The sequence below is a fragment of the Salvelinus alpinus genome, chromosome 28 (genome assembly GCF_045679555.1).
Source record: "Salvelinus alpinus chromosome 28, SLU_Salpinus.1, whole genome shotgun sequence".
NCBI classification, from domain to species: domain Eukaryota; kingdom Metazoa; phylum Chordata; class Actinopteri; order Salmoniformes; family Salmonidae; genus Salvelinus; species Salvelinus alpinus.
In genome coordinates, this window is record NC_092113.1 from 37,907,288 (window position 1) to 37,930,874 (window position 23,587).

General features: G+C 48.1%; 2 protein-coding genes across 2 annotated transcripts in view; both read right to left on the reverse strand.

Annotated features, from left to right (window-relative positions):
- Nucleotides 1-2,930, reverse strand: part of LOC139557820 (probable glutamate receptor) — a 29,103-nt gene extending 26,173 nt beyond the window's left edge. The window contains exons 1-2 of the mRNA XM_071373041.1: nt 2,817-2,930; nt 273-353 (exon numbers count right to left, since the gene is read on the reverse strand). Coding sequence (XP_071229142.1) covers nt 273-336 — 64 coding nt within the window. The 5' untranslated portion in view covers nt 337-353; nt 2,817-2,930. The remainder of the gene's footprint in view (nt 1-272; nt 354-2,816) is intronic.
- A 3,460-nt stretch (nt 2,931-6,390) lies between these two features.
- LOC139557822 (1-phosphatidylinositol 4,5-bisphosphate phosphodiesterase eta-2-like) overlaps nt 6,391-23,587 on the reverse strand; it is a 329,946-nt gene continuing 312,749 nt past the window's right edge. The window contains 3 exon segments of the mRNA XM_071373046.1: nt 6,391-10,085; nt 15,021-15,161; nt 15,164-15,395. Coding sequence (XP_071229147.1) covers nt 8,356-10,085; nt 15,021-15,161; nt 15,164-15,395 — 2,103 coding nt within the window. The 3' untranslated portion in view covers nt 6,391-8,355.

The following is a 23,587-nucleotide window of genomic DNA, read 5'->3' on the forward strand; positions in this document are numbered from 1 at the left end:
CTGCAACGATGCTGGGTTTCTCATGCTCAACAGTTTCCCGTGTGTATCAGTAATGGTCCACCAAAGGACATCCAGCCAACTTGACACAGATGTGGGAAGCAGTGGAGTCAACATGGGCCAGCAGCCCTGTGGAATGCTTTTGACACCTTGTAGTCCATGCCCTGACAAATTGAGGCTGTTCTGAGGGCAAATGGGGGTGCAACTCAATATTAGGAAGGTGCTCCTAATGTTTTGTACACTCAGTGTATACCATGTGATATATTTATATTTACCTGCAGTGCAGACAACAGCCAGCAGTGCCACCACACACACAGCCAATCCAATAAAGGCTTTCATGTCGTCACCTTCTGAACCTGAGAATTAAAAGGCGAAAACTGTTCAGTGACAAAGTTAAAATGTATAATACATTTTTACATAATTTATTTTGTTGATTAGAAGCTCATTAATTTCAGTTTGTATCAACAGATATGTGAGTGTAATAAAAACGTATAATAAATAACTTATAATAAAAAGCTGTGTGTCAAATTAAGTTAAGCAAACTGACAATTTCTCTAGAAATAATAATGTCCAGAGGTCAAATGGGAGTTATACATAGTAAAATATATACAGTACAGTACCAGTCAAATATTTGGACAAACCTACTCATTCAACTTTGGCGACTACTCATTCAAGGGTTTTTCTTTATTTGTACTATTTTCTACATTGTAGAATAACAGTGAAGACATCAAAACTATGAAATAACACACATGGAATCATGTAGTAACTAAAAAGTGTTAAACAAATCAAAATATATTTTATATTTGAGATTCTTCAAAGTAGCCACCCTTTGCCTTGATCACAGCTTTGCACTCTTGGCATTCTCTCAACCAGCTTCATGAGGAATGCTTTTTCAACAGTCTTGAAGGAGTTCCCTCACTCTACAGTCCTACTCATCCCAAACTATAATGCAGCACTCCATCACTCTCCTTCTTGGTCAAATTGCCCTTCCACAGCCTGGAGGTGTGTTTTGGGTCATTGCCTGTTGATGAAACAAATGATAGTCCCACTAAGCGCAAACCAGATGGGATGGCATATCGCTGCAGAATGCTGTGGAAGCCATGCTGGTTAAGTGTGCCTGGAATTCTAAATAAATCACTGACAGTGTCACCAGCAAAGCACCCCCACACCATCACATCTCCTCCTCCATGCTTCACGGTGGGAAAAACACATGCGGAGGTCATCCTTTTACCTACTAACCCAATTTGTAAGTCGCTCTGGATAAGAGCGTCTGCTAAATGACTTAAATGTAAATGTTAAATGTACTCTGCATCTCACAAAGACAAAAATCTCAAATTTGGACTAAGACGAAAGGACAGATATCTACTGGTCTAATGTCCATTGCTGGCGTTTCTTGGCCAAGGCAAGTCTCTTCTTCTTATTGGTGTCCTTTAGTAGTGGTTTCTTTGCTGCAATTTGACCATGAAGGCCTGATTCACACAGTTTCCTCTGAACAGTTGATGTTGAGGTGTGTCTGTTACTTGAACTCTGTGAAGCATTTATTTGGGCTGCAATCTGAGGTGCAGTTAACTCTAATGAACTTATCCTCTGCAGCAGGGGTAAATCAGGGTCTTCCTTTCCTGTGGCGGTCCTCATGAGAGCCAGTTCCATCATAGAGCTTGATGGTTTTTGTGACTGCACTTGAAGAAACTTTCAAAGTTCTTGACATTTTCCGTATTGACTGAACTTCATGTCATATAGTAGTGATGTTGTTTCGCTTTGTTTATTTGAGCTGTTCTTGCCAAAATATGGACTTGGTCTTTAACCAAATAGGGCTATCTTCTGTATACCACCCCTACTTTGTCACAACACAACTGATTGGCTCAAACACATTAAGGAAAGAAATTCCACAAATTAACAAGGCACACCTGTTAATTGAAACGCATTCCAGGTGACTACCTCATGAAGCTGGTTGAGAGAATGCCAAGAGTGTGCAAAGCTGTCATCAAGGCAAAGGGTGGCTACTTTGTTGAATATAAAATATATTTTGATTTGTTTAACACTTTTTTGGTTACTACATGATTCTATATGTGTTATTTCATAGTGTTGATGCCTTCACTATTATTCTACAATGTAGAAAATTGTAAAAAATAAAAAAATAAAAACCTTGAATGAGTAGGTGTCCAGACTTTTGACTGATAGGTATATATATTTATTTTATCAGATTGAGGGTAATATTGGCTCAGGTTATAGCAATCGGATTTCATGTAGGACTTTTTAACAAATACTTTTTTGCTAACCAAGGACAATGCTTTCCAAATTGTGGGTTGGGACTCACTGACAGACCACACCTAGAGATTGGGTTGTAGTTACAACACATGGTTTGGTCTATCTGGTTCGTCACAAGGTTAAAATGCAACTTTATTTCTAATAAAAACATTGGACGTCCTACACCAGAATTTCACAATAAGTTCTAGTTTGGGGGTCATAATGCAAAGGAAATGTAATAGACCATGCCTCATCTCACAGCACATACACTTCAACAATAAGGCACGAGGAGGTGTAGTATATGGCCAATATACCACGGCTAAGGGCTGATCTTAGGCACAAGAGCAGTAAAAAAATAAAATAAAAAAATCACTCCCGTGGTATACGGTCGGATATACCACGGCTGTCAGCCAATCAGCATTCAGTGCTCGAACCACAACGTTTATAATTATTAATAGATGACACATGGAAGAGAAAGCTTCTAAATGTTTTTTTTTAGTAAGTACAACAGAAATAAGATGCTGCCAATCAAAATTCACTGTAAAAGAAAAGAGTACTGTCTGATTCCTTACCTTAGATGTTCTGTCCTACGTGGTAGAGAAGTGGAAGGATGGAAACGAAGTAGTGAATGAAGAGGGCCGGTTGGGAGCAGTTTAAGGAGGGGGGAGCAGATATCACACAACCCACATTTATAAAGGGGTTGGATATTGAAGGACGACAGCGAGTTGCATCCCAATTAATCTCTGCTTTCTTCCAAAGTGTGCACTTGTTCACTTCCTTTGGTACAAATGCTAGCTTAGCAGCTTTATAGAGTGCTACACATCAAGATGGCCAGGTTACATAAGAGAGAGCCCCCAACATCGCCCTATTTAAGTCAATGTATAACAATCCAGATGGATAGTCATGTTGTCAGGTTACATAAGAGAGAGCCCCCAACATCGCCCTATTTAAGTCAATGTGTAACAATCCAGATGGATAGTCATGTTGTCAGGTTACATAAGAGAGAGCCCCCAACATCGCCCTATTTAAGTCAATGTGTAACAATCCAGATGGATAGTCATGTTGTCAGGTTACATAAGAGAGAGCCCCCAACATCGCCCTATTTAAGTCAATGTATAACAATCCAGATGGATAGTCATGTTCTCAGGTTACATAAGAGAGAGCCCCCAACATCGCCCTATTTAAGTCAATGTGTAACAATCCAGATGGATAGTCATGTTGTCAGGTTACATAAGAGAGAGCCCCCAACATCGCCCTATTTAAGTCAATGTATAACAATCCAGATGGATAGTCATGTTCTCAGGTTACATAAGAGAGAGCCCCCAACATCGCCCTATTTAAGTCAATGTGTAACAATCCAGATGGATAGTCATGTTGTCAGGTTACATAAGAGAGAGCCCCCAACATCGCCCTATTTAAGTCAATGTGTAACAATCCAGATGGATAGTCATGTTGTCAGGTTACATAAGAGAGAGCCCCCAACATCGCCCTATTTAAGTCAATGTGTAACAATCCAGATGGATAGTCATGTTGTCAGGTTACATAAGAGAGAGCCCCCAACATCGCCCTATTTAAGTCAATGTGTAACAATCCAGATGGATAGTCATGTTGTCAGGTTACATAAGAGAGAGCCCCCAACATCGCCCTATTTAAGTCAATGTATAACAATCCAGATGGATAGTCATGTTGTCAGGTTACATAAGAGAGAGCCCCCAACATCGCCCTATTTAAGTCAATGTGTAACAATCCAGATGGATAGTCATGTTGTCAGGTTACATAAGAGAGAGCCCCCAACATCGCCCTATTTAAGTCAATGTATAACAATCTGGTAATAACTGTACTTCTATTATCTGTAGACTCAATCCCGTCTGTACAAAGTGATCACATCAACTCCACCAAGCAGCAGGCCACTGATTGGTTCTCTTATTTGGAACTACAGGCTATGAGTCTTGGATTGGTGCACACTAGCAGCTTAGAGAGTGATGCATATCAAGAAGGCAAGGCTTGTTTTTGTCAGGTTACACAAGAGTCCCTCTCATCCTGGCCTTGTTGGCAGCCAATGGAACAGATACTGTTCCCAGAAATCAGGGGGGGGAAGAGTGGCGCAAAGAGGGGCAGATTTCTGACCCTGACGAATCCTTTGGGAATCATCAGGAGGTTGGAACCAGAGGGAAGATATGTGGTCACTGAAAACAAGTGTCCTATTCTTGAAGCTAACTCTAAAAAGAGTTATTTTCAGAAGAACAGTGCTAGAGAGGGAGAGATATCTGTTTGTAGAATCATTCTTTTGAGGAAGTGGCCTGAGTTAGTGCATAATAACAGATCTAAAAAATCTTGATGAGGTAACAAGTTGTTTTTTCTGTCCTAGAAGTTAATTGGTAAAGAGCTGAATGAAGGTTCAACCTGTTTATTATGGTATTGGGCAGAGTTAGCTTGTTCGGTTAGTTCATGTTAATCCCCTTGACAACATCCAAAAGACTTGAATTCAATAATCAGAGAAGTACTTACTAGGTACCCAAGCAGCCCGTTCAAATGAACTAAAGAGATTAACACAGGGTAATTAACTCATCTTTTTCATGTTGTATACTTTGGAAGAACGCCTGGGACTGTGGCAACAGAAGGTATAGAGGAGGAGTTCAGTCTTACAAACTTTATTTACTTAATTCCATACATCTCAATTTCTTCCAGAGAAATCCAAAAGTTGTGAGTTCGGAGTGATTGGGGGGGGCTGGAGTTTGGTGTGAGGCATTCAAGCCCCGGTGACACCACCATTCCCTCAGTTCAGTAGTGACTCAAAAGGGCTCCAGATTGAACCATGGTCAACCGACTTGATACATACGGTTTGAAGAGGGGAGTCGAAGTGCCCTTGGAATCATAATGAAGCAGTCTTTTGTGAAGCGTTTCCCAGTACAAAATAAGCGGCCTGGCTATAGCCAACAGTTCCACCAGAGGTGTCCGTTGCCTTGGCAACGCCAGACCAAAAAAAAATGTTGATGGTCGACTGTTGTCCGTTGAGTGACAGGTCAGTAGAGCGAAAGTATAAACGAGGCTTTAACCGTCTAAACACTATGCTTCTGGTGCTTTGCCATATGTAGCATAACCCGTCTGTCATCCTTTAGCCAGCAAGGCATTAGTTCTTTGATGACATTTGAAGCCTTTGGAAGGCCTTGAGAGGTTTATGAGGGCTTTAAGCCTTAAAAAGTTGTACTTCAGTTAGTGTGACGACTACATTTTGTCTTCCAAAATCTTGGGGTCGCAAATGTAATAGAAAGGATGATGTTTATTTAAAAAAAAAATATATATATATACAGTATATATATATACAGTATATATATTGGGCATGTATTGTGGACCGAGTCACTGTTCTGGAACATTTCTCCCCATCAGGGAGTGTGATGAACTACGCCAATGAGATTGGGAGAGTTGGTCAACACAGTCCAGGCAGTTCATAATGAGGTTGGGAGAGGTGATGGTTGGTCAACACAGTCCAGGCAGGCAGTCAGTCCATTATTATGGCAGCTAGCGAAGCCGCCTTGCCAAAACCGAGCGTTTTTACATGGGGAAAGGGGGAAACCTAGTCAGATGTCCAACAATGTATTCAACTGAAATGCGTCTTCCGCATTTAACCCAACCCCTCTGAATCAGAGAGGTGCGGGGGGGGGGGGCTGCCTTAATCAACATCCATGTCTTCGGTGCCCGGGGAACAGTGGGTTAACTGCCTTGCTCAGGGGCAGAACGACAGATTTTTACCTTGTCAGCTCGGGGATTCGATCCAGCATCGACACCGGTGCCCCCGCACATCGACTGTGCCGGTACCCCCTGTTTATAGCCCTGCTATTGTTATTTACTGCTGCTCTTTAATCAGTTGTTACTTTTTTTTAAATGTTGTATTATTCTTAAAGCATTGTTGGTTAAGGGCTTGTATTGTAAGTAAGCATTTCACTGTATGGTCTACACCTGCTGTATTCGGCACATGTGACAAATACAATTTGATTTGGCCCAACGCTCTAACCAGTAGCCCACATGGTGCAACCATGTCAACCTCTGTAGGGATACGTTCAACTGACTTCTCATTTTGTTGGAATATAAATCTCCGGTCCGAACACTGAGGCACGAGTGCAACGTTGAATTAACAAAATAAGCTTGTTAAATATACAGGAGAGATTTATTCAGTTCATAATTACATCTGGTTTTTACTTCAATAATATTCCTAAAGTTTTGCAGAGAACTGGCATGGCAGCGCAAACGGTACAGAACAAATAAACATGCTTGGAAACGGGGTCAATGCTATCTGGTTGAGTATCTACAAAGACAGTGTAGCCAATCACCATTCAACAGCCTGAACACTGAGCAAGACAAGAAGTCGTCGACAAATCAGTTCCCATATAACATTTTTTTTTTGTATAATAAAATAAGAGAGACGTACATAACAGTGTTTAAAAACATGCAGTCAAATTAACAGGTAGCAGGAGTAGAGTCTTGATGGTAAAAAAACAACACTCCCACTGTGTTGTCTAGAATAAAATAACTTGCATGGTACAGTTTTCCAAATCACTGGCAGCTCACTCAAATCACACTTCACTGTACTCACAAAATTTAAAAAGTTGGATTTAAGACTTTTTAGGAAAAAAAATAATTATTGTTGCCATTTACTCTTAACCTTTTCAGTAAAGACTCCACATTGACTAAACAACAATCTTTACATTTTTCCCATAATCTGCAATATATTACACTTGTTTAAGTTGTTTACAAATATTGCTAGCACATGGCTGGGCTACTGGTGATACATAATGAGTTAACACAGTTTATTATTCAATCTTAAAAGACATGATCAAGAACTTTGGCGACTAGTAAGTATTTTATAAACCTCCCGCTTTGGGCTGGATGTGTCAACATGTAAATCATACATGCAGAATCTATGAGAATAATTACTGTCTAACCTCAAATTAGCCACGGAATCTCTAGTTTGAAAGCTGGAAGGCGTGCGGCGCCATTTTTCTCCACATGGGTCAGCCCCCGAGCAATTCAAGTTCAAGCCAATGAGCTTCAGCCCTTCGCCGTTTGAGTGACAGCTAGCAAGATACACACACAGCAGAGCAAAAGAGAGAGCTAAGATGTGATGTACGCAGTTTTCGAGGACCAGTTTTGTCTCATGAGCGCTACTTTCAGAACTACTGGCTCAATAAATATCTACAAAAAAAAACAGAACATCTCTACACATTTTAAAAGTACAGTATATACATATCGTTAAAATTTTAAGTTTAAAAAGGGTTTTAGAATAGTAAAACTCCACTAATGGTTGTCTATTGCTACTTTAGGATCAGGTCAACTCACAATAAATACTCAAAACATAAAAGTCTTTGAACCTAGACAGTCAGGCATATAAAAACTTGGAAGTCACTGTGTACCTAGACAGTCAGGCATATAAAAACTTGGAAGTCACTGTGTACCTAGACAGTCAGGCATATACAAACATGGATGTCACGGTTTACCTAGACAGTCAGGCATATAAAAACTTGGAAGTCACTGTGTACCTAGACAGTCAGGCATATAAAAACTTGGAAGTCACTGTGTACCTAGACAGTCAGGCATATACAAACATGGATGTCACGGTTTATCTAGACAGTCAGGCATATACAAACATGGTAGTCACTGTGAACCTAGACAGTCAGGCAGGCATTGCTTTTCCAATCACATTCCACCGTTCCTCATTTGGTGCAAACAAATGAGTGCATTGGTAAAGGATGCTTTCATTAGACAACTCATTGCTGTTTCTATTATTTCTGAGCAATTAGTTGGTGTTTGTTGTGACCATTGTGGTAAAAATGACTAGTCCATCCTTTGTGACCAGCTAAGCATTTGCTATGTATAGGTGTTCATAGTTGATGTGAGTTACTGAACACATTGACCAAAGTAAAACTGTGCTTGTGACTGTCTGGAAGTAGCATTATTCTGCTTGATTAAATACATTTAAAAACACATCCTATCAAGATATACAGAATGTCATTCTTTTAAAAATTACAATTTACCTTCCTAGAAAGCTGGATGGAAATGTAAATGAGTTATGCTTCAGTGTCTCTCTCACGCTCAGTTCCAAAAGGAGTCTGATTCTCAGAGCTTGAGCATGAAAAAGACCTCGTTGTTGTCAGAGTTCAGAGAGGTCTGGGACTGTCTGTTGGGGGGCCCTGGGGTGCTGAGCTGGCTCAGCAGGTCCAGGCTAGCGCAGGGGCTCCGGGCTACGCAGCACGCCCCCTCCGGGTTCCCCCGCTCCTCCATGGGGCAACCGCCACTGCTAATACTAGCGTTAGCAGCGCCAGTAGCAGGGTGGGACTGGTTGAGACCCTGCAGCCTCTGCCTCTCTTGGGCCTGCTTAGCCCTGTTGGCGATGTAGCGCACCCTGCTCTGGCTTCGGGACGACGTCCTCCGTAGCGGGGGCTCCTCCTGAGGCTCCTCCAGGGGCCCCTGCCGCACCTGGGGGGCAAAGTCGCGAGCTGTCAGGGGCTCCACGTCCGTCAGCCTCCTCAGCTGCTCAGTTAGGTCGCTGGGCAGCCGGGGCCTCTGGGGATTATGGTTAGGGTAACCCTGCCGCAGGTCGTTCCGGGAAGGCCTAATGATGAAGCTGCGGGTGATGCTGCGGTACTTGCTGTCAAAGTTGCAGGCAATGTCATCCGAGGTCAAGTCCCCCAGGCTCTTAGACATAGAGGCCACGGTATCCAGGGGGCTGGTTGCGGCAGCAGCAAGGGCTTCTGCAGCAGAGGGCCTCTTAGCTGGGGGGTAGGTATGCTTCAGCCCTTCCATGTAGAGGCGGCTCCAGGTGTGCCTCCTCTGGGTTATTCTGCTGGGTGAGTCCACTGGAGGCTCCCTGGGGGCGCCGAGGGGCCTGGGCTGCAGTTCGTCTTCTGGTTCCCCCAGGTGGCCCTGCAGGAGGTTGGGGTTGGACTTGCTGACCTGCAGCGTCTCCAAGGAGGCTATGGCAGAGCGTGGCCGGTTGACCCAGGAGGGTGGGTCCGGGAAGATGTCGCCCGGGGAGGTTCTGTTGCTCAGACAGGTGAGGCTCTTCCTGGCCAGATTGGGCAAGGACAGGTCAATGACGGTGTCGTTGGACGATATGCTGGAGGATGAGGACACGCTGTCTCTGTGGCTGCATGACTTGGGCTCCAGCTTGCTCCACAGCCGGTCATTCAGGGTGGCGTCGGTGCACACCTCTGGCATTACTGATGACTGCTGCTGCCCCCCAGCCACCGCCTGCACGTGGCCCTCGATTTTGGTCCTTCTGACAGGCGTGTTCAATGGGCTGCTGCCAAACAGAGCTCTCAGGGCCTGGACTTTCCGAGGGCTGGCGTCTATAGAGGGGTCGGCGAGAGGAACAGGGGACTTCGCACTTGGCTCAGTCTTGAGCTCAGCATCGTCCTTTGTGTGGCCTGACTGTGTATACGGTGCTTCCTCTCGGCTTGGAGAGTGCTCCCTGGGTGACGAGGTGCCATCATCGACCCGGGGGTCTCCGCTGTACTGTGAGGGTTTCAGGTCTTTGGGGTCATGTGTCACAGGGGCCGAGGTAGTCCTGTGAAGGGCAGGTGGTCTCTTGTTGTCCCCTCTACCGTTGACGGGACCCTCCTCCCCCCTACCGTTGACGGGACTGTCCGCCTCACTCTTAGAAGCCGGGGATGAGGTGAAGATGGTGATTGCTGTGGATATAGGGAGCGGTGGAGGTGGGGAGTGACGTGTGGATGAGTGGTCTGCTGGAGTGGAAGAGGAGTGAGTGAGATGGCGGTCCCCCAGATCATCAGCGATTGGTGCGAGCAGTCGAATAGGGGGAGCTGGTCTCTGCACTGTGGAATGGTCTGGGGAGGAGGAGAAGAGAAGCACCAGATCTGTAAGCACAGGACTACATTCATTATCAACAGTCAAAATGGTTACTACAAGTAGCATACTGTACATATAGTATCATTATGTGGGTCTTATGATGCATACAGCATATACACAAATATGATGTTTCACACTAAACATAACTGCAATTCAACATATGCTTATGGGTTCAATCAGCATTCACGGTAAAACGCTGCTTATGTCATCTCAATTTGAAATCACCTTTACATTTCTAAAAATCTGGGAATCGGTAACGTTTAAACTATAAAGACTAAATAGAGCACTAAAATGGGACCTTGATGGATAGATGCCTAAATTACCAATATTCATTCTGATGAATTGCGTGCATACACTGATGATCAGGATGGTTCTGACCTGAAAACATAACAGTATGGCAACAATGGAATGGGAATTACCAGCAGTGTAGTTATGAGTGTAATGATGATTCACACAAGTGAGACTCCATGTGCCCCAAAACACAGTGAAATACTCCCAAATCATTCTCGTGAAATCTGTGTCCCTAGCTCAACCTCGACATGCTTGCCCTAACACAGTGCAAAGTGTGTTGACGACAAAGTGTGTTGTTAAACCCCATCTGTGACTCTGACTACCTGGGTCATATTAATTAGTACGTAACGTAGCAAACACGTTTTGCAACGGAAATCAAAAACAAGTGTTGATTATTGTTGGAGACTTTTATCTCCCTCAACAACTTTAAAAATCTGCTATCCGAGCAGCTAACCGATCGATGCAGCTGTACATAGTCCATCTGTAAACTACCCACCCAATTTACCTACCTCACCCCCCATACTGCTTTTATTTATTTACTTTTCTGCTCTTTTGCACACCAGTATCTCTTCTTGCACATGATCATCTGATGATTTATCACTCCAGTGTTAATCTGCTAAATTGTAATTATTCGATTTATTGCCTACCTCATGCCTTTTGCACACATTGTATATAGATTCTCTTTTTTTTTTCTACCATGTTATTGACTTGTTTATTGTTTACTCCATGTGTAACTCCGTGTTGTCTGTTCACACTGCTATGCTTTATCTTGGCCAGGTCGCAGTTGCAAATGAGAACTTGTTCTCAACTAGCCTACCTGGTTAAATAAAGGTGAAATAAATAAAATAAAAAAATTAGAGAAGTTCAGGTACCGTAGTCCCTGATCCAGTCTGCGTACACGGTGCTCACAGAGACTGGGTGAAGGGAGTGAAGGAGGGTTATGAAGACAGTCAAGGCACAGTGAATGAGCAGAAAACAGTGGGTGAGGGTGCAGACATTCAAGGGTTCTTGTTACCTGGCTTTTGTCATCCCCTCAATTCTGCACTAGGAACAGAGAGAACGTGCAAGAGGGACAGAACAAAGGAGGTTAGCACAACTGGATGAACGAGAGAGAAGTGCAGAGGAGAGCGCTGAAGCAAGAGTGCGTAGAGTAATTTGAGAAAATGTATAAAGTATCAGAATACTACTCAATTATAAGGGCAAAAACGATCAACTTCACAATATCACGTTTCTAAACTATTTAAAAACCATGTCTACAACAGATAGTCCACTGAAATATACTGTGCTGTGAAAAGACAGTACAACTTACCACAAATTAATTACAGACAGTAACACAAGAGAGCCTCTGTGTGTTATGTGAAAGGGTAGCAGCTGAAGCTGAGTTTACAGATTGAAGGGAAAAGTTGAGAAATATTCTGACGAGTAATAGAATAGAAATACTTTGTGCTAAATGTATGGTGAACATCCTTCATTGTATGCAGACGACACACAATTAATCTTCTCCTTTCCCCCTTCTGATAACCAGGTGGCGAATCGCATCTCTGCATGTCTGGCAGACATATCAGTGTGGATGACGGATCACCACCTCAAGCTGAACCTCGGCAAGACGGAGCTGCTCTTCCTCCCGGGGAAGGACTGCCCGTTCCATGATCTTGCCATCACGGTTGACAACTCCATTGTGTCCTCCTCCCAGAGCGCTAAGAACCTTGGCGTGATCCTGGACAACACCCTGTCGTTCTCAACCAACATCAAGGCGGTGACCCGTTCCTGTAGGTTCATGCTCTACAACATTCGCAGAGTACGACCCTGCCTCACACAGGAAGCGGCGCAGGTCCTAATCCAGGCACTTGTCATCTCCCGTCTGGATTACTGCAACTCGCTGTTGGCTGGGCTCCCTGCCTGTGCGATTACACCCCTACAACTCATCCAGAACGCCGCAGCCCGTCTGGTGTTCAACCTTCCCAAGTTCTCTCACGTCACCCCGCTCCTCCGCTCTCTCCACTGGCTTCCAGTTGAAGCTCGCATCCGCTACAAGACCATGGTGCTTGCCTACGGAGCTGTGAGGGGAACGGCACCTCCCTACCTTCAGGCTCTGATCAGGCCCTACACCCAAACAAGGGCACTGCGTTCATCCACCTCTGGCCTGCTCGCCTCCCTACCTCTGAGGAAGTACAGCTCCCGCTCAGCCCAGTCAAAACTGTTCGCTGCTCTGGCACCCCAATGGTGGAACAAACTCCTCCACGACGCCAGGTCAGCGGAATCAATCACCACCTTCCGGAGACACCTGAAACCCCACCTCTTTAAGGAATACCTAGGATAGGATAAAGTAATCCTTCTAACCCCCCCCCCCCCCCCTTAGAGTTAGATGCACTATTGTAAAGTGGTTGTTCCACTGGACATCATAAGGTGAATGCACCAACTTGTAAGTCGCTCTGGATAAGAGCGTCTGCTAAATGACTTAAATGTAAATGTAACCTAACCTCGTCCCAAAGGAAGAAACAACCTCACCCCCAAAAATGATCCAACTTGTGATTTCCTTTGATGTAATGCACTGAGTGGGAGATACTAAGTCTGGGTGAGCAGGGGTGAGAGGACAGCTGGTGTTCATCATGGTTTGGACCAGGAGAGGTGGAGGGCCCCGCCCCCCCCCCCCACCCCGGGACAAGTCATATGATGGTTTGGCTCTTTCACTTTTGGGGGAGATGTTTTATGTTCATTGTTACCAAGGGGTTGAGTTCTAGAGTGACATGGGGCCTTTCAAACCAAACGAGGTGGTGTACATTCCATAGATTAGTGAATTTGACATTATTTGTTGTATTTTCTTGTACTTGCTGTATTTTATCTGAGTGATGAAATACTTTTCTTACAACTCATTACTAGTTTGCTACAACATTATTACAACTATGCCTTTTAGTACCACTGAGCTCATCAATTCTACTAACGATGGGTATTTAGTGGGAATGTATGAGCTAATGAGCTAAAGTAAAATTTGATTGGTGAGGGGATCAGCGTTCTTCAACTCTACGAGGTCTGGAGCCTGCTGGTTTTCTGTTCTACCTGATCAATAATTGCATCCAGCCGGTGTCCCCAGGTCTAAATCAGCCCTGTCCACGCCTTGGTTAGAGGGGAACAATGGAGAGAAAAAGCAGTGGAACCGAGGTCCAGAGTTGGTCTAGACAAAAGGGTTACACTAGTGGCGAGGGAACCGGAGGTCTAGACAAAAGGGTTACACTAGTGGCGAGGGAACCGGAGGTCTAGACAAAAGGGTGACTGAGTGGTGAGGGAACCAGAGGTCTAGAACCCTAAAGGTAACTTGATTAGTGGAAGAACCGGAGGTCTAGACAAAAGGGTGACTGAGTGGTGAGGGAACCGGAGGTCTAGAACCCTGAAGGTAACTTGATTGGTGGAAGAACCGGAGGTCTAGACAAAAGGGTGATTTTGATTAGTGAGGGGACCTGGGTTCTAGACTACATTATAAACCCATAGACATCAGCTCTCTGAAGGGTGGGTCCTCCGGGGGTACTGCTCACAGCACATGGCTTACAACTAGGGGATCAGCACTGCACAATGGGCTCACTATGTCAGCTGTAAGGGACTGCTGTGGGGGCTTCTAAAGCACCTCTATGGGTACTACTGTGGGCACTGCAATGGCAGCTCCACCTTACCGGCAAAGAACATGGGGGATTTACTGCGCAGCTCATCCATCTTCTGAGCAAAGAGGAGGTTCATCTCACGCTGCAGGGTGCTCACGGCGAGCCTGCCGCTGTCAAGAACCCCTCGCGGAGGCAGCATAGGGGCCAGCTCGAGGCTCCCCAGGCTCTCACAGCTGCTGCAACTGTCACTGAGCGACACGCTGTCACAGTCGGAGCTGCTGACGGTAGTGCCAGGGGCCGGGCCGCAAGCACTGCCGTAGTTGGACAGCGGGGCGCTGCTCAGGCAGTCGGGGGTGAGCGTCGTAAGCGGGGAGGTCGGAGGGGAGGGGAAGTGCCGGTGGGGCATGATGCAAGAGCAGGCGTTCCTCTCGGCGGGGTCAGGGTGAGCCTCAGTGGGGTCAGGGTGAGCCTCAGTGGGGTCAGGGTGAGCCTCAGTGGGGTCAGGGTGAGCCTCAGTGTGGTCAGGGTGAGCCTCAGTGGGGTCAGGGTGAGCCTCAGTGGGACAGGTGTCCAGAGTTTGATGGGCTCTGGCCCGGGACCTGGGAAAGGGGATAGGTCGGAAGAACGCCTGGGGCTGGAACAGGGGCAGGGCCTCAGCTCTGGGCTTGGACTGGGCCAGGGACTCATCAGGCTGGGCTGCAGCCAGGGCCTGCGGTTTGGGCTTTGGCTCGTGTTGAACCTGCCTGAAGGGAGTGGGACAGCGGAAGGCTCTCTCAGGCCTCTCTTTCCACGCCTTGGTCCTCTCTCCCCATTTCTCCTCATCCTTGAACTCCCTCTCCTCTGGGCTTTCCTTGGAGCTAACTACACAGATCATGCAGTTGGAGGACACCCCCATCCTGCCACTGCTGTTGAGGGCCACGCAGGAAAACACTCCATGTTTCTCATTCAAGGAGTCGTGGCAGCACAGCCGATTGACCTGCTTTAGGGGCTCGCTCAAGGAATATCGGAGGAAGCGAGGTGAGCCCTTACCTTTGCCCTTGTCGGGGTGGAAAGCCTCGTTGGTGCCATGGTGCCTGTTGGTACCTTGGCGTGATGCGGCGGGGGCAACGGCGGCCGTGGTGTCCCAGGTGCCCTGGTGGAGCAGCGGGGGCTGGGAGGAAGCAATGAGGTGGCTGTCCTGTCCTCGCTGGTGCCTTCTGAGCGGTAGTCTTTGGTGTCGATGGCGATCTCGGGGAAACCCTTCTTGACCTTGGGCAGGACCTTGGTGGGCGCGCTGGCCGTGCGGCGCAGCAGGTGGGCGCCGAACGTGTGCTTATGGCTGAGCTGTGCAGCAGCATGGCTGTCGAGAGAAGCCTGCTTTGGGTTTCTGTGAAACAGCCCTTTGATGCCGCTGGCCACCTTGCCCTGAGAACAAGAGACGAGACAAACCAACATCATGAACTGGTTCACAATAAGCATTTACCTGGACATACAGTACTGACAGAGAGGGGGGAGGGTCACCATGTACAGAGAGGGGGGAAGGTCACCATGTACAGAGAGGGGGGAGGGTCACCATGTACAGAGAGGGGGGAGGTCACCATGTACAGAGAGGGGGAGGTCACCATGTACAGAGAGGGGGGAGGTCACCATGTACAGAGAGGGGGGTGGTCACCATGTACAGAGAGGGGGGAGGTCACCATGTACAGAGAGGGGGGAGGTCACCATGTACAGAGAGGGGGGAGGTCACCATGTACAGAGAGGAGGGAAGGTCACCGTGTACAGAGAGGGGGGGAAGGTCACCATGTACAGAGAGGGGGGAAGGTCACCATGTACAGAGAGGGGGGGAAGGTCACCATGTACAGAGAGGGGGAGGGTCACCATGTACAGAGAGGGGGAGGGTCACCATGTACAGAGAGGGGGGGGGTCACCATGTACAGAGAGGGGGGGGGGGGTCACCATGTGCAGAGAGGGGGGAAGGTCACCATGTACAGAGAGGGGGGAAGGTCACCATGTACAGAGAGGGGGGAAGGTCACCATGTACAGAAAGGGGGGAGGGCACCATGTACAGAGAGGGGGAGGTCACCATGTACAGAGAGGGGGAGGTCACCATGTACAGAGAGGGGGAGGTCACCATGTACAGAGAGGGGGGAAGGTCACCATGTACAGAGAGGGGGGAAGGTCACCATGTACAGAGATGGGGAGGTCACCATGTACAGAGAGGGGGGAAGATCACCATGTACAGAAAGGGGGGAAGGTCACCATGTACAGAGAGGGGGGAAGGTCACCATGTACAGAGGGGGGGAGGTCACCATGTACAGAGAGGGGGGAAGGTCACCATGTACAGAGAGGGGGGAAGGTCACCATGTACAGAGATGGGGAGGTCACCATGTACAGAGAGGGGGGAGGGTCACCATGTACAGAGAGGGGGGAAGGTCACCATGTACAGAGAGGGGGAGGGTCACCATGTACAGAGAGGGGGGAGCGTCACCATGTACAGAGAGGGGGAGGTCACCATGTACAGAGAGGGGGGAGGGTCACCATGTCCAGAGAGGGGGGAAGGTCACCATGTACAGGGAGGGGGGGAAGGTCACCATGTACAGAGAGGGGGGAGCGTCACCATGTACAGAGAGGGGGGTGGTCACCATGTACAGAGAGGGGGGAGGTCACCATGTACAGAGAGGGGGGAGGTCACCATGTACAGAGAGGGGGGAGGTCACCATGTACAGAGAGGGGGAGCGTCACCATGTACAGAGAGGGGGGAGCGTCACCATGTACAGAGAGGGGGGAGGGTCACCATGTACAGAGAGGGGGGGAAGGTCACCATGTACAGAGAGGGGGAGGGTCACCATGTACAGAAAGGTGGAGGGTCACCATGTACAGAGAGGGGGGGGGTCACCATGTACAGAGAGGGGGGGGGGGGTCACCATGTGCAGAGAGGGGGGAGGGTCACCATGTACAGAGAGGGGGGAAGGTCACCATGTACAGAGAGGGGGGAAGGTCACCATGTACTGAGAGGGGGGAAGGGCACCATGTACAGAGAGGGGGGAAGGGCACCATGTACAGAGAGGGGGGAAGGTCACCATGTACAGGGAGGGGGGAAGGTCACCATGTACAGAGAGGGGGGAAGGTCACCATGTACAGAGAGGGGGGAAGGTCACAATGTACAGAGAGGGGGGAAGGTCACCATGTACAGAGAGGGGGGAGGTCACCATGTACAGAGAGGGGGAGGTCACCATGTACAGAGAGGGGGGAGGTCACCATGTACAGAGAGGGGGGAGAGCACCATGTACAGAGAGGGGGGAGGGTCACCATGTACAGAGAGGGGGGAAGGTCACCATGTACAGAGAGGGGGGGGGGGTCACCATGTACAGAGAGGGGGAAGGTCACCATGTACAGAGAGGGGGGAGGTCACCATGTACAGAGAGGGGGGAAGGTCACCATGTACAGAGAGGGGGGAAGGTCACCATGTACAGAGAGGGGGGAGGTCACCATGTACAGAGAGGGGGGGGTCACCATGTACAGAGAGGGGGGAGGGTCACCATGTGCAGAGAGGGTCACCATGTACAGAGAGGGGGGAAGGTCACCATGTACAGAGAGGGGGGAAGGTCACCATGTACTGAGAGGGGGGGAGGTCACCATGTACAGAGAGAGGGGGGGGGGTCACCATGTGCAGAGAGGGTCACCATGTACAGAGAGGGGGGAAGGTCACCATGTACAGAGAGGGGGGAAGGTCACCATGTACTGAGAGGGGGGAAGGGCACCATGTACAGAGAGGGGGGAGGGTCACCATGTACAGAGAGGGGGGAGGTCACCATGTACAGAGAGGGGGAGGGTCACCATGTACAGAGAGGGGGAGGGTCACCATGTACAGAGAGGGGGAAGGTCACCATGTACAGAGAGGGGGAGGGTCACCATGTACAGAGAGGGGGGAAGGTCACCATGTACAGAGAGGGGGGAAGGTCACCATGTACAGAGAGGGGGAGGGTCACCATGTACAGAGAGGGGGAGGGTCACCATGTACAGAGAGGGGGAAGGTCACCATGTACAGAGAGAGGGGGGAGGGTCACCATGTACAGAGAGGGGAAGCGTCACCATGTACAGAGAGGGGGGTGGTCACCATGTACAGAGAGGAGGAGGTCACCATGTACAGAGAGGGGGGAGGGTCACCGTGTACAGAGAGGGGGGAGATCACCGTGTACAGAGAGGGGGGGGGGGGGACACCGTGTACAGAGTGAGGGGGGGAGATCACTGTGTACAGAGTGAGGGGGGGGGGGGCACCATGTACAGAGTAAGGGGGGGTCACCATGTACAGAGTGAGGGGGGGGTCACCATGTACAGAGTGAGGGGGGGTCACCATGTACAGAGTGAGGGGGGGTCACCATGTACAGAGTGAGGGGGGGTCACCATGTACAGAGTGAGGGGGGGTCACCATGTACAGAGTGAGGGGGGGCCACCATGTACAGAGTGGGGGGGGAAGGTCACCATGTACAGAGAGGGGGGAAGGTCACCATGTACTGAGAGGGGGGAAGGGCACCATGTACAGAGAGGGGGGAAGGTCACCATGTACAGGGAGGGGGGAAGGTCACCATGTACAGAGAGGGGGGAAGGTCACCATGTACAGAGAGGGGGGAGGTCACCATGTACAGAGAGGGGGAGGTCACCATGTACAGAGAGGGGGGAGGTCACCATGTACAGAGTGAGGGGGGGTCACCATGTACAGCGTGAGGGGGGGATGGTCACCATGTACAGCGTGAGGGGAGGTCACCATGTACAGCGTGGGGGGGGGGGTCACCATGTACAGAGTGAGGGGGGGGATGGTCACCATGTACAGCGTGAGGGGGGGATGGTCACCATGTACAGCGTGAGGGGGGGATGGTCACCATGTACAGCGTGAGGGGGGGCTGGTAGGGTCACCATGTACAGCGTGAGGGGAGGTCACCATGTACAGCGTGGGGGGGATGGTCACCATGTAAAGAGTGAGGGGTGGTAGGGTCACCATGTACAGCAGGAGCGGGGGGAGGGGGGGGGGTCACCATGTACAGCGTGAGGGGGAGGATGGTCACCATGTACCCTACCACCCATGTACAGCGTGAGGGGGGGTCACCATGTACAGCGTGAGGGGGGGGTGGTCACCATGTACAGCGTGAGGGGGGGGTGGTCACCATGTACAGCGTGAGGGGGGGATGGTCACCATGTACAGCGTGAGGGGGGGATGGTCACCATGTACAGAGTGAGGGGGGGATGGTCACCATGTACAGAGTGAGGGGGGGAGGTCACCATGTACAGAGTGAGGGGGGGAGGTCACCATGTACAGAGTCAGGGGGGAGGTCACCATGTACACTGTGGGGGAGGTCACCATGTACAGGGTTGGAGATGGGATGTAGATCACAATTTGACATTCACCAATCGAATCAACACTGGGTTACCTGCTGTAACACTCTTTGCACTGAGACAACCATTATGACTGGTGTGTGTGTGTGTTCATTTCAAAATGCTTGCCTTTCAGCACATGATGTGCAGCAACCCAATGTCATCAAGTAGATCCAAGTGGAATTACACCAAGACTGAGTGCCCAAGGCATTACAGTACATACGATGCCAACCGACTAATAGCACAAACACGCAGTCCCCCCGGCGCCCTCCTGCAAGATCCGGGCAAGTCTGACAGAGTTCATGTTTTACAGCGGTAACACATTTATTAATTATTTTCTTCATTCAAGTGGTATACACAGTAGGAACTGTATACCCCTGCAGTGCTCCATGCTGGGAATCTCCTGAGTATGGATAAAATACCCCTAGTCCCCTGTTTGTGTCCCTCTCTCTCCCCCACCTCTCCCTCCCTCCGGCGCATGTTAGTGACATTGGATCTACTTTGGGTCGATGGAGGATACTGACGAGTCAAGCTTTCACAATCATGTTCGCAACTCATGTTCGGCATGAGTTAGCCTCTAACGGGTGGACGTTATTGCCTTGCGGGTGCAGATGGGCGAAATCCCTGGGGTGGCAGGGAAGGGGCATGTGGCACATGCAGGGTGCTGACTGGACTTCACTACACCTGGGTTCAGAGTGGCGCCTTCAGGACTCCTAACTGTCTGCCTCTAAAAGCAGCGTTTGGACAAAGAGGGTTCAACTGAAATCACAGAAAGGAGAGAAAGAGAAAGAGAAAGAGGGAGCGTGAGAGAGGGAAGGGAGAGCGAGAGAGGGAAGGGAGAGCGAGAGAGGGAAGGGAGAGCGAGAGAGGGAAGGGAGAGCGAGAGAGGGAAGGGAGCGAGAGAGAAGCGAGAGAGCGAGAGGGAGGGCGAGAGAGAATTAGAGAGAAAAGGGAGAGAGAGAATTAGAGAGAGAAGGGAGAGAGAGAGAATTAGAGAGAGAAGGGAGAGAGAGAATTAGAGAGAGAAGGGAGAGAGAGAATTAGAGAGAGAAGGGAGAGAGAGACGAGAGAGCGGGAATTGAGGGAGAGTACAGCAAATAGATGCACATACAGTCAGAGCAGACAAAGAGATCTGGAAACAGGATGAGAAATGAACAACAGTGTGGTCATTACAGTATGTGTTGATGACAGAGACAATAGAATGCAGTATAGAATAAAAGAAGAAGAACAAGTTCTCTAGTAGATAGTCAGACTATCGAAGATGGTTTCAGTTCTCTAGTAGATAGTCAGACTATCGAAGATGGTTTCAGTTCTCTAGTAGATAGTCAGACTATCGAAGATGGTTTCAGTTCTCTAGTAGATAGTCAGACTATCGAAGATGGTTTCAGTTCTCTAGTAGATAGTCAGACTATCGAAGATGGTTTCAGTTCTCTAGTAGATAGTCAGACTATCGAAGATGGTTTCAGTTCTCTAGTAGATAGTCAGACTATCGAAGATGGTTTCAGTTCTCTAGTAGATAGTCAGACTATCGAAGATGGTTTCAGTTCTCTAGTAGATAGTCAGACCATCGAAGATGGTTTCAGTTCTCTAGTAAACTCAGCAAAAAAAGAAACGTCCCTTTTACAGGACCCTGTCCTTCAAAGATAATTCGTAAAAATCCAAATAACTTCACAGATCTTCATTGTAAAGGTTTTAAAAAACACTGTTTCCCATGCTTGTTCAATGAACCATAAACAATTAATGAACATGCACCTGTGGAACGGTCGCTAATTAAGACAGTGACAGCTTACAGACGGTAGACAATTAAGGTCACAGTTATGAAAACTTAGGACACAAGAGGCCTTTCTACTGACTGAAAAACACCAAAAAGAAAGATGCCCAGGGTCCCTGCTCATCTGTGTGAACATGCCTTAGGCATGCTGCAAGGAGGCAGGAAGACTGCAGATGTGGCCAGGGCAATAAAATGCAATGTCCATTCTGTGAGACACCTAAGACAGTGCTACAGGGAGACAGGACGGACAGCTGATCGTCCTCGCAGTGGCAGACCACATGTAACCACACCTGCACAGCATCGGTACATCCAAACACCCCCCCTGGACAGGTGCAGGATGGCAACAACAACTGCCCGAGTTACACCAGGAATGCACAATCCCTCCATCAGTGTTCAGACTGTCCGCAATAGGCTGAGAGAGGCTGGACTGAGGGCTTGTAGGCCTGTTGTAAGGCAGGTCCTCACCAGACATCACCGGCAACAAACCCACTGTCGCTGGACCAGACAGGACTGGCAAAAAGCTTTTCACAGACGAATCGCGGTTGTCTCACCAGGGGTGATGGTCGGATTCGCGTTTATCGTTGAAGGAATGAGCGTTATACTGAGGCCTGTACTCTGGAGCGGGATCGATTTGGAGGTGGAGGGTCCGTCATGGTCTGGGGCGGTGTGTCACAGCATCATCGGACTGAGCTTGTTGTCATTGCCGGCAATCTAAATGCTGTGCGTTACAGGGAAGACATCCTCCTCCCTCATGTGGTACCCTTCCTGCAGGCTCATCCTGACATGACCATCCAGCATGACAATGCCACCAGCCATACTGCTCGTTCTGTGCGTGATTTCCTGTAAGGCAGGAATGTCAGTGTTCTGCCATGGCAAGCGAAGAGCCCAGATCTCAATCCCATTGAGCACATCTGGGACCTATTAGATCGGAGGGTGAGGGCTAGGGCCATTCCCCCCAGGAATGTTCGGGAACTTGCAGGTGCCTTGGTGGAAGAGTGGGGTAACATCTCACAGCAAGAACTGGCAAATCTGGTGCAGTCCATGAGGAGGAGATGCACTGCAGTACTTAATGCAGCTGGTGGCCACACCAGGTACTGACTGTTACTTTAGATTTTGACCCCCGTTTCTTCAGGGACACATTCAATTTCTGTTAGTCACATGTCTGTGGAACTTGTTCAGTTTATGTCTCAGTTGTTCAATCTTATTTTCATACAAATATTTCCACATGTTAAGTTTGCTGAAAATAAACGCAGTTGACAGTGAGAGGACATTTCTTTTTTTTGCTGAGTTTAGATAGACTATGGAGAGATGGTTTCAGTTCTCTAGTAGATAGAGTATATAATATGGTTTTAGTTCTCTGGTAGAGAGACTATAGAATATGGTTTCAGTTCTCTAGTAGATAGACTATGGAGAGATGGTTTCAGTTTTCTAGTAGAGAGACTATAGAATATGGTTTCAGTTCTCTGGTAGAGAGACTATAGAATATGGTTTCAGTTCTCTGGTAGAGAGACTATAGAATATGGTTTCAGTTCTCTGGTAGAGAGACTATAGAATATGGTTTCAGTTCTCTGGTAGAGAGACTATAGAATATGGTTTCAGGTCTCTCATAGAGAGACTATAGAATATGGTTTCAGTTCTCTCGTAGAGAGACTATAGAATATGGTTTCAGTTCTCTAGTAGAGAGACTATAGAATATGGTTTCAGTTCTCTAGTAGAGAGACTATAGAATATGGTTTCAGTTCTCTGGTAGAGAGACTATAGAATATGGTTTCAGTTCTCTGGTAGAGAGACTATAGAATATGGTTTCAGTTCTCTAGTGGAGAGACTATAGAATATGGTTTCAGTTCTCTAGTAGAGAGACTATAGAATATGGTTTCAGTTCTCTGGTAGAGAGACTATAGAATATGGTTTCAGTTCTCTGGTAGAGAGACTATAGAATATGGTTTCAGTTCTATAGTAGATAGTCAGACTATTGAAATGGTTTCAGTTCTCTAGTAGTCAATTGTTTCATTTGATTCAAAGTGCATTGATTGACTCCCGGTAAGAACACTTTGGATAAGCACAAACTGCAGTAAAATATGCCTACAGTTTTCCAATACCTATTCAATGAACTTTTCTGGTTCAGTGCAAGATGTTACGACAGTCCAACAACATTAGATTTATCCAAAGTCGACTTTACTGACTCAAGTCGCTCTAAATTGATGTAATCTAAAAATCCTATATCATAAATACTAGTTCATATCACTGCCTGTCTATAGGGAGAGTAGCATCTGGCTTCAAGAAAATATAATCACTATTGAGGCGACTGTAATCTATATCTGTCCCCATTTAAACGTGCTAATTGTCAGACCGGTGACGGCTGCAGCAGCTGCCACTCAACTGTAGCACACAGATGACACAGCTGGGCTGTCTGGGCCGTGGTTGGCTGCTGCTAAGGACACTTCATTACGTAATTAGGCACCTCAACCGGGGCAAT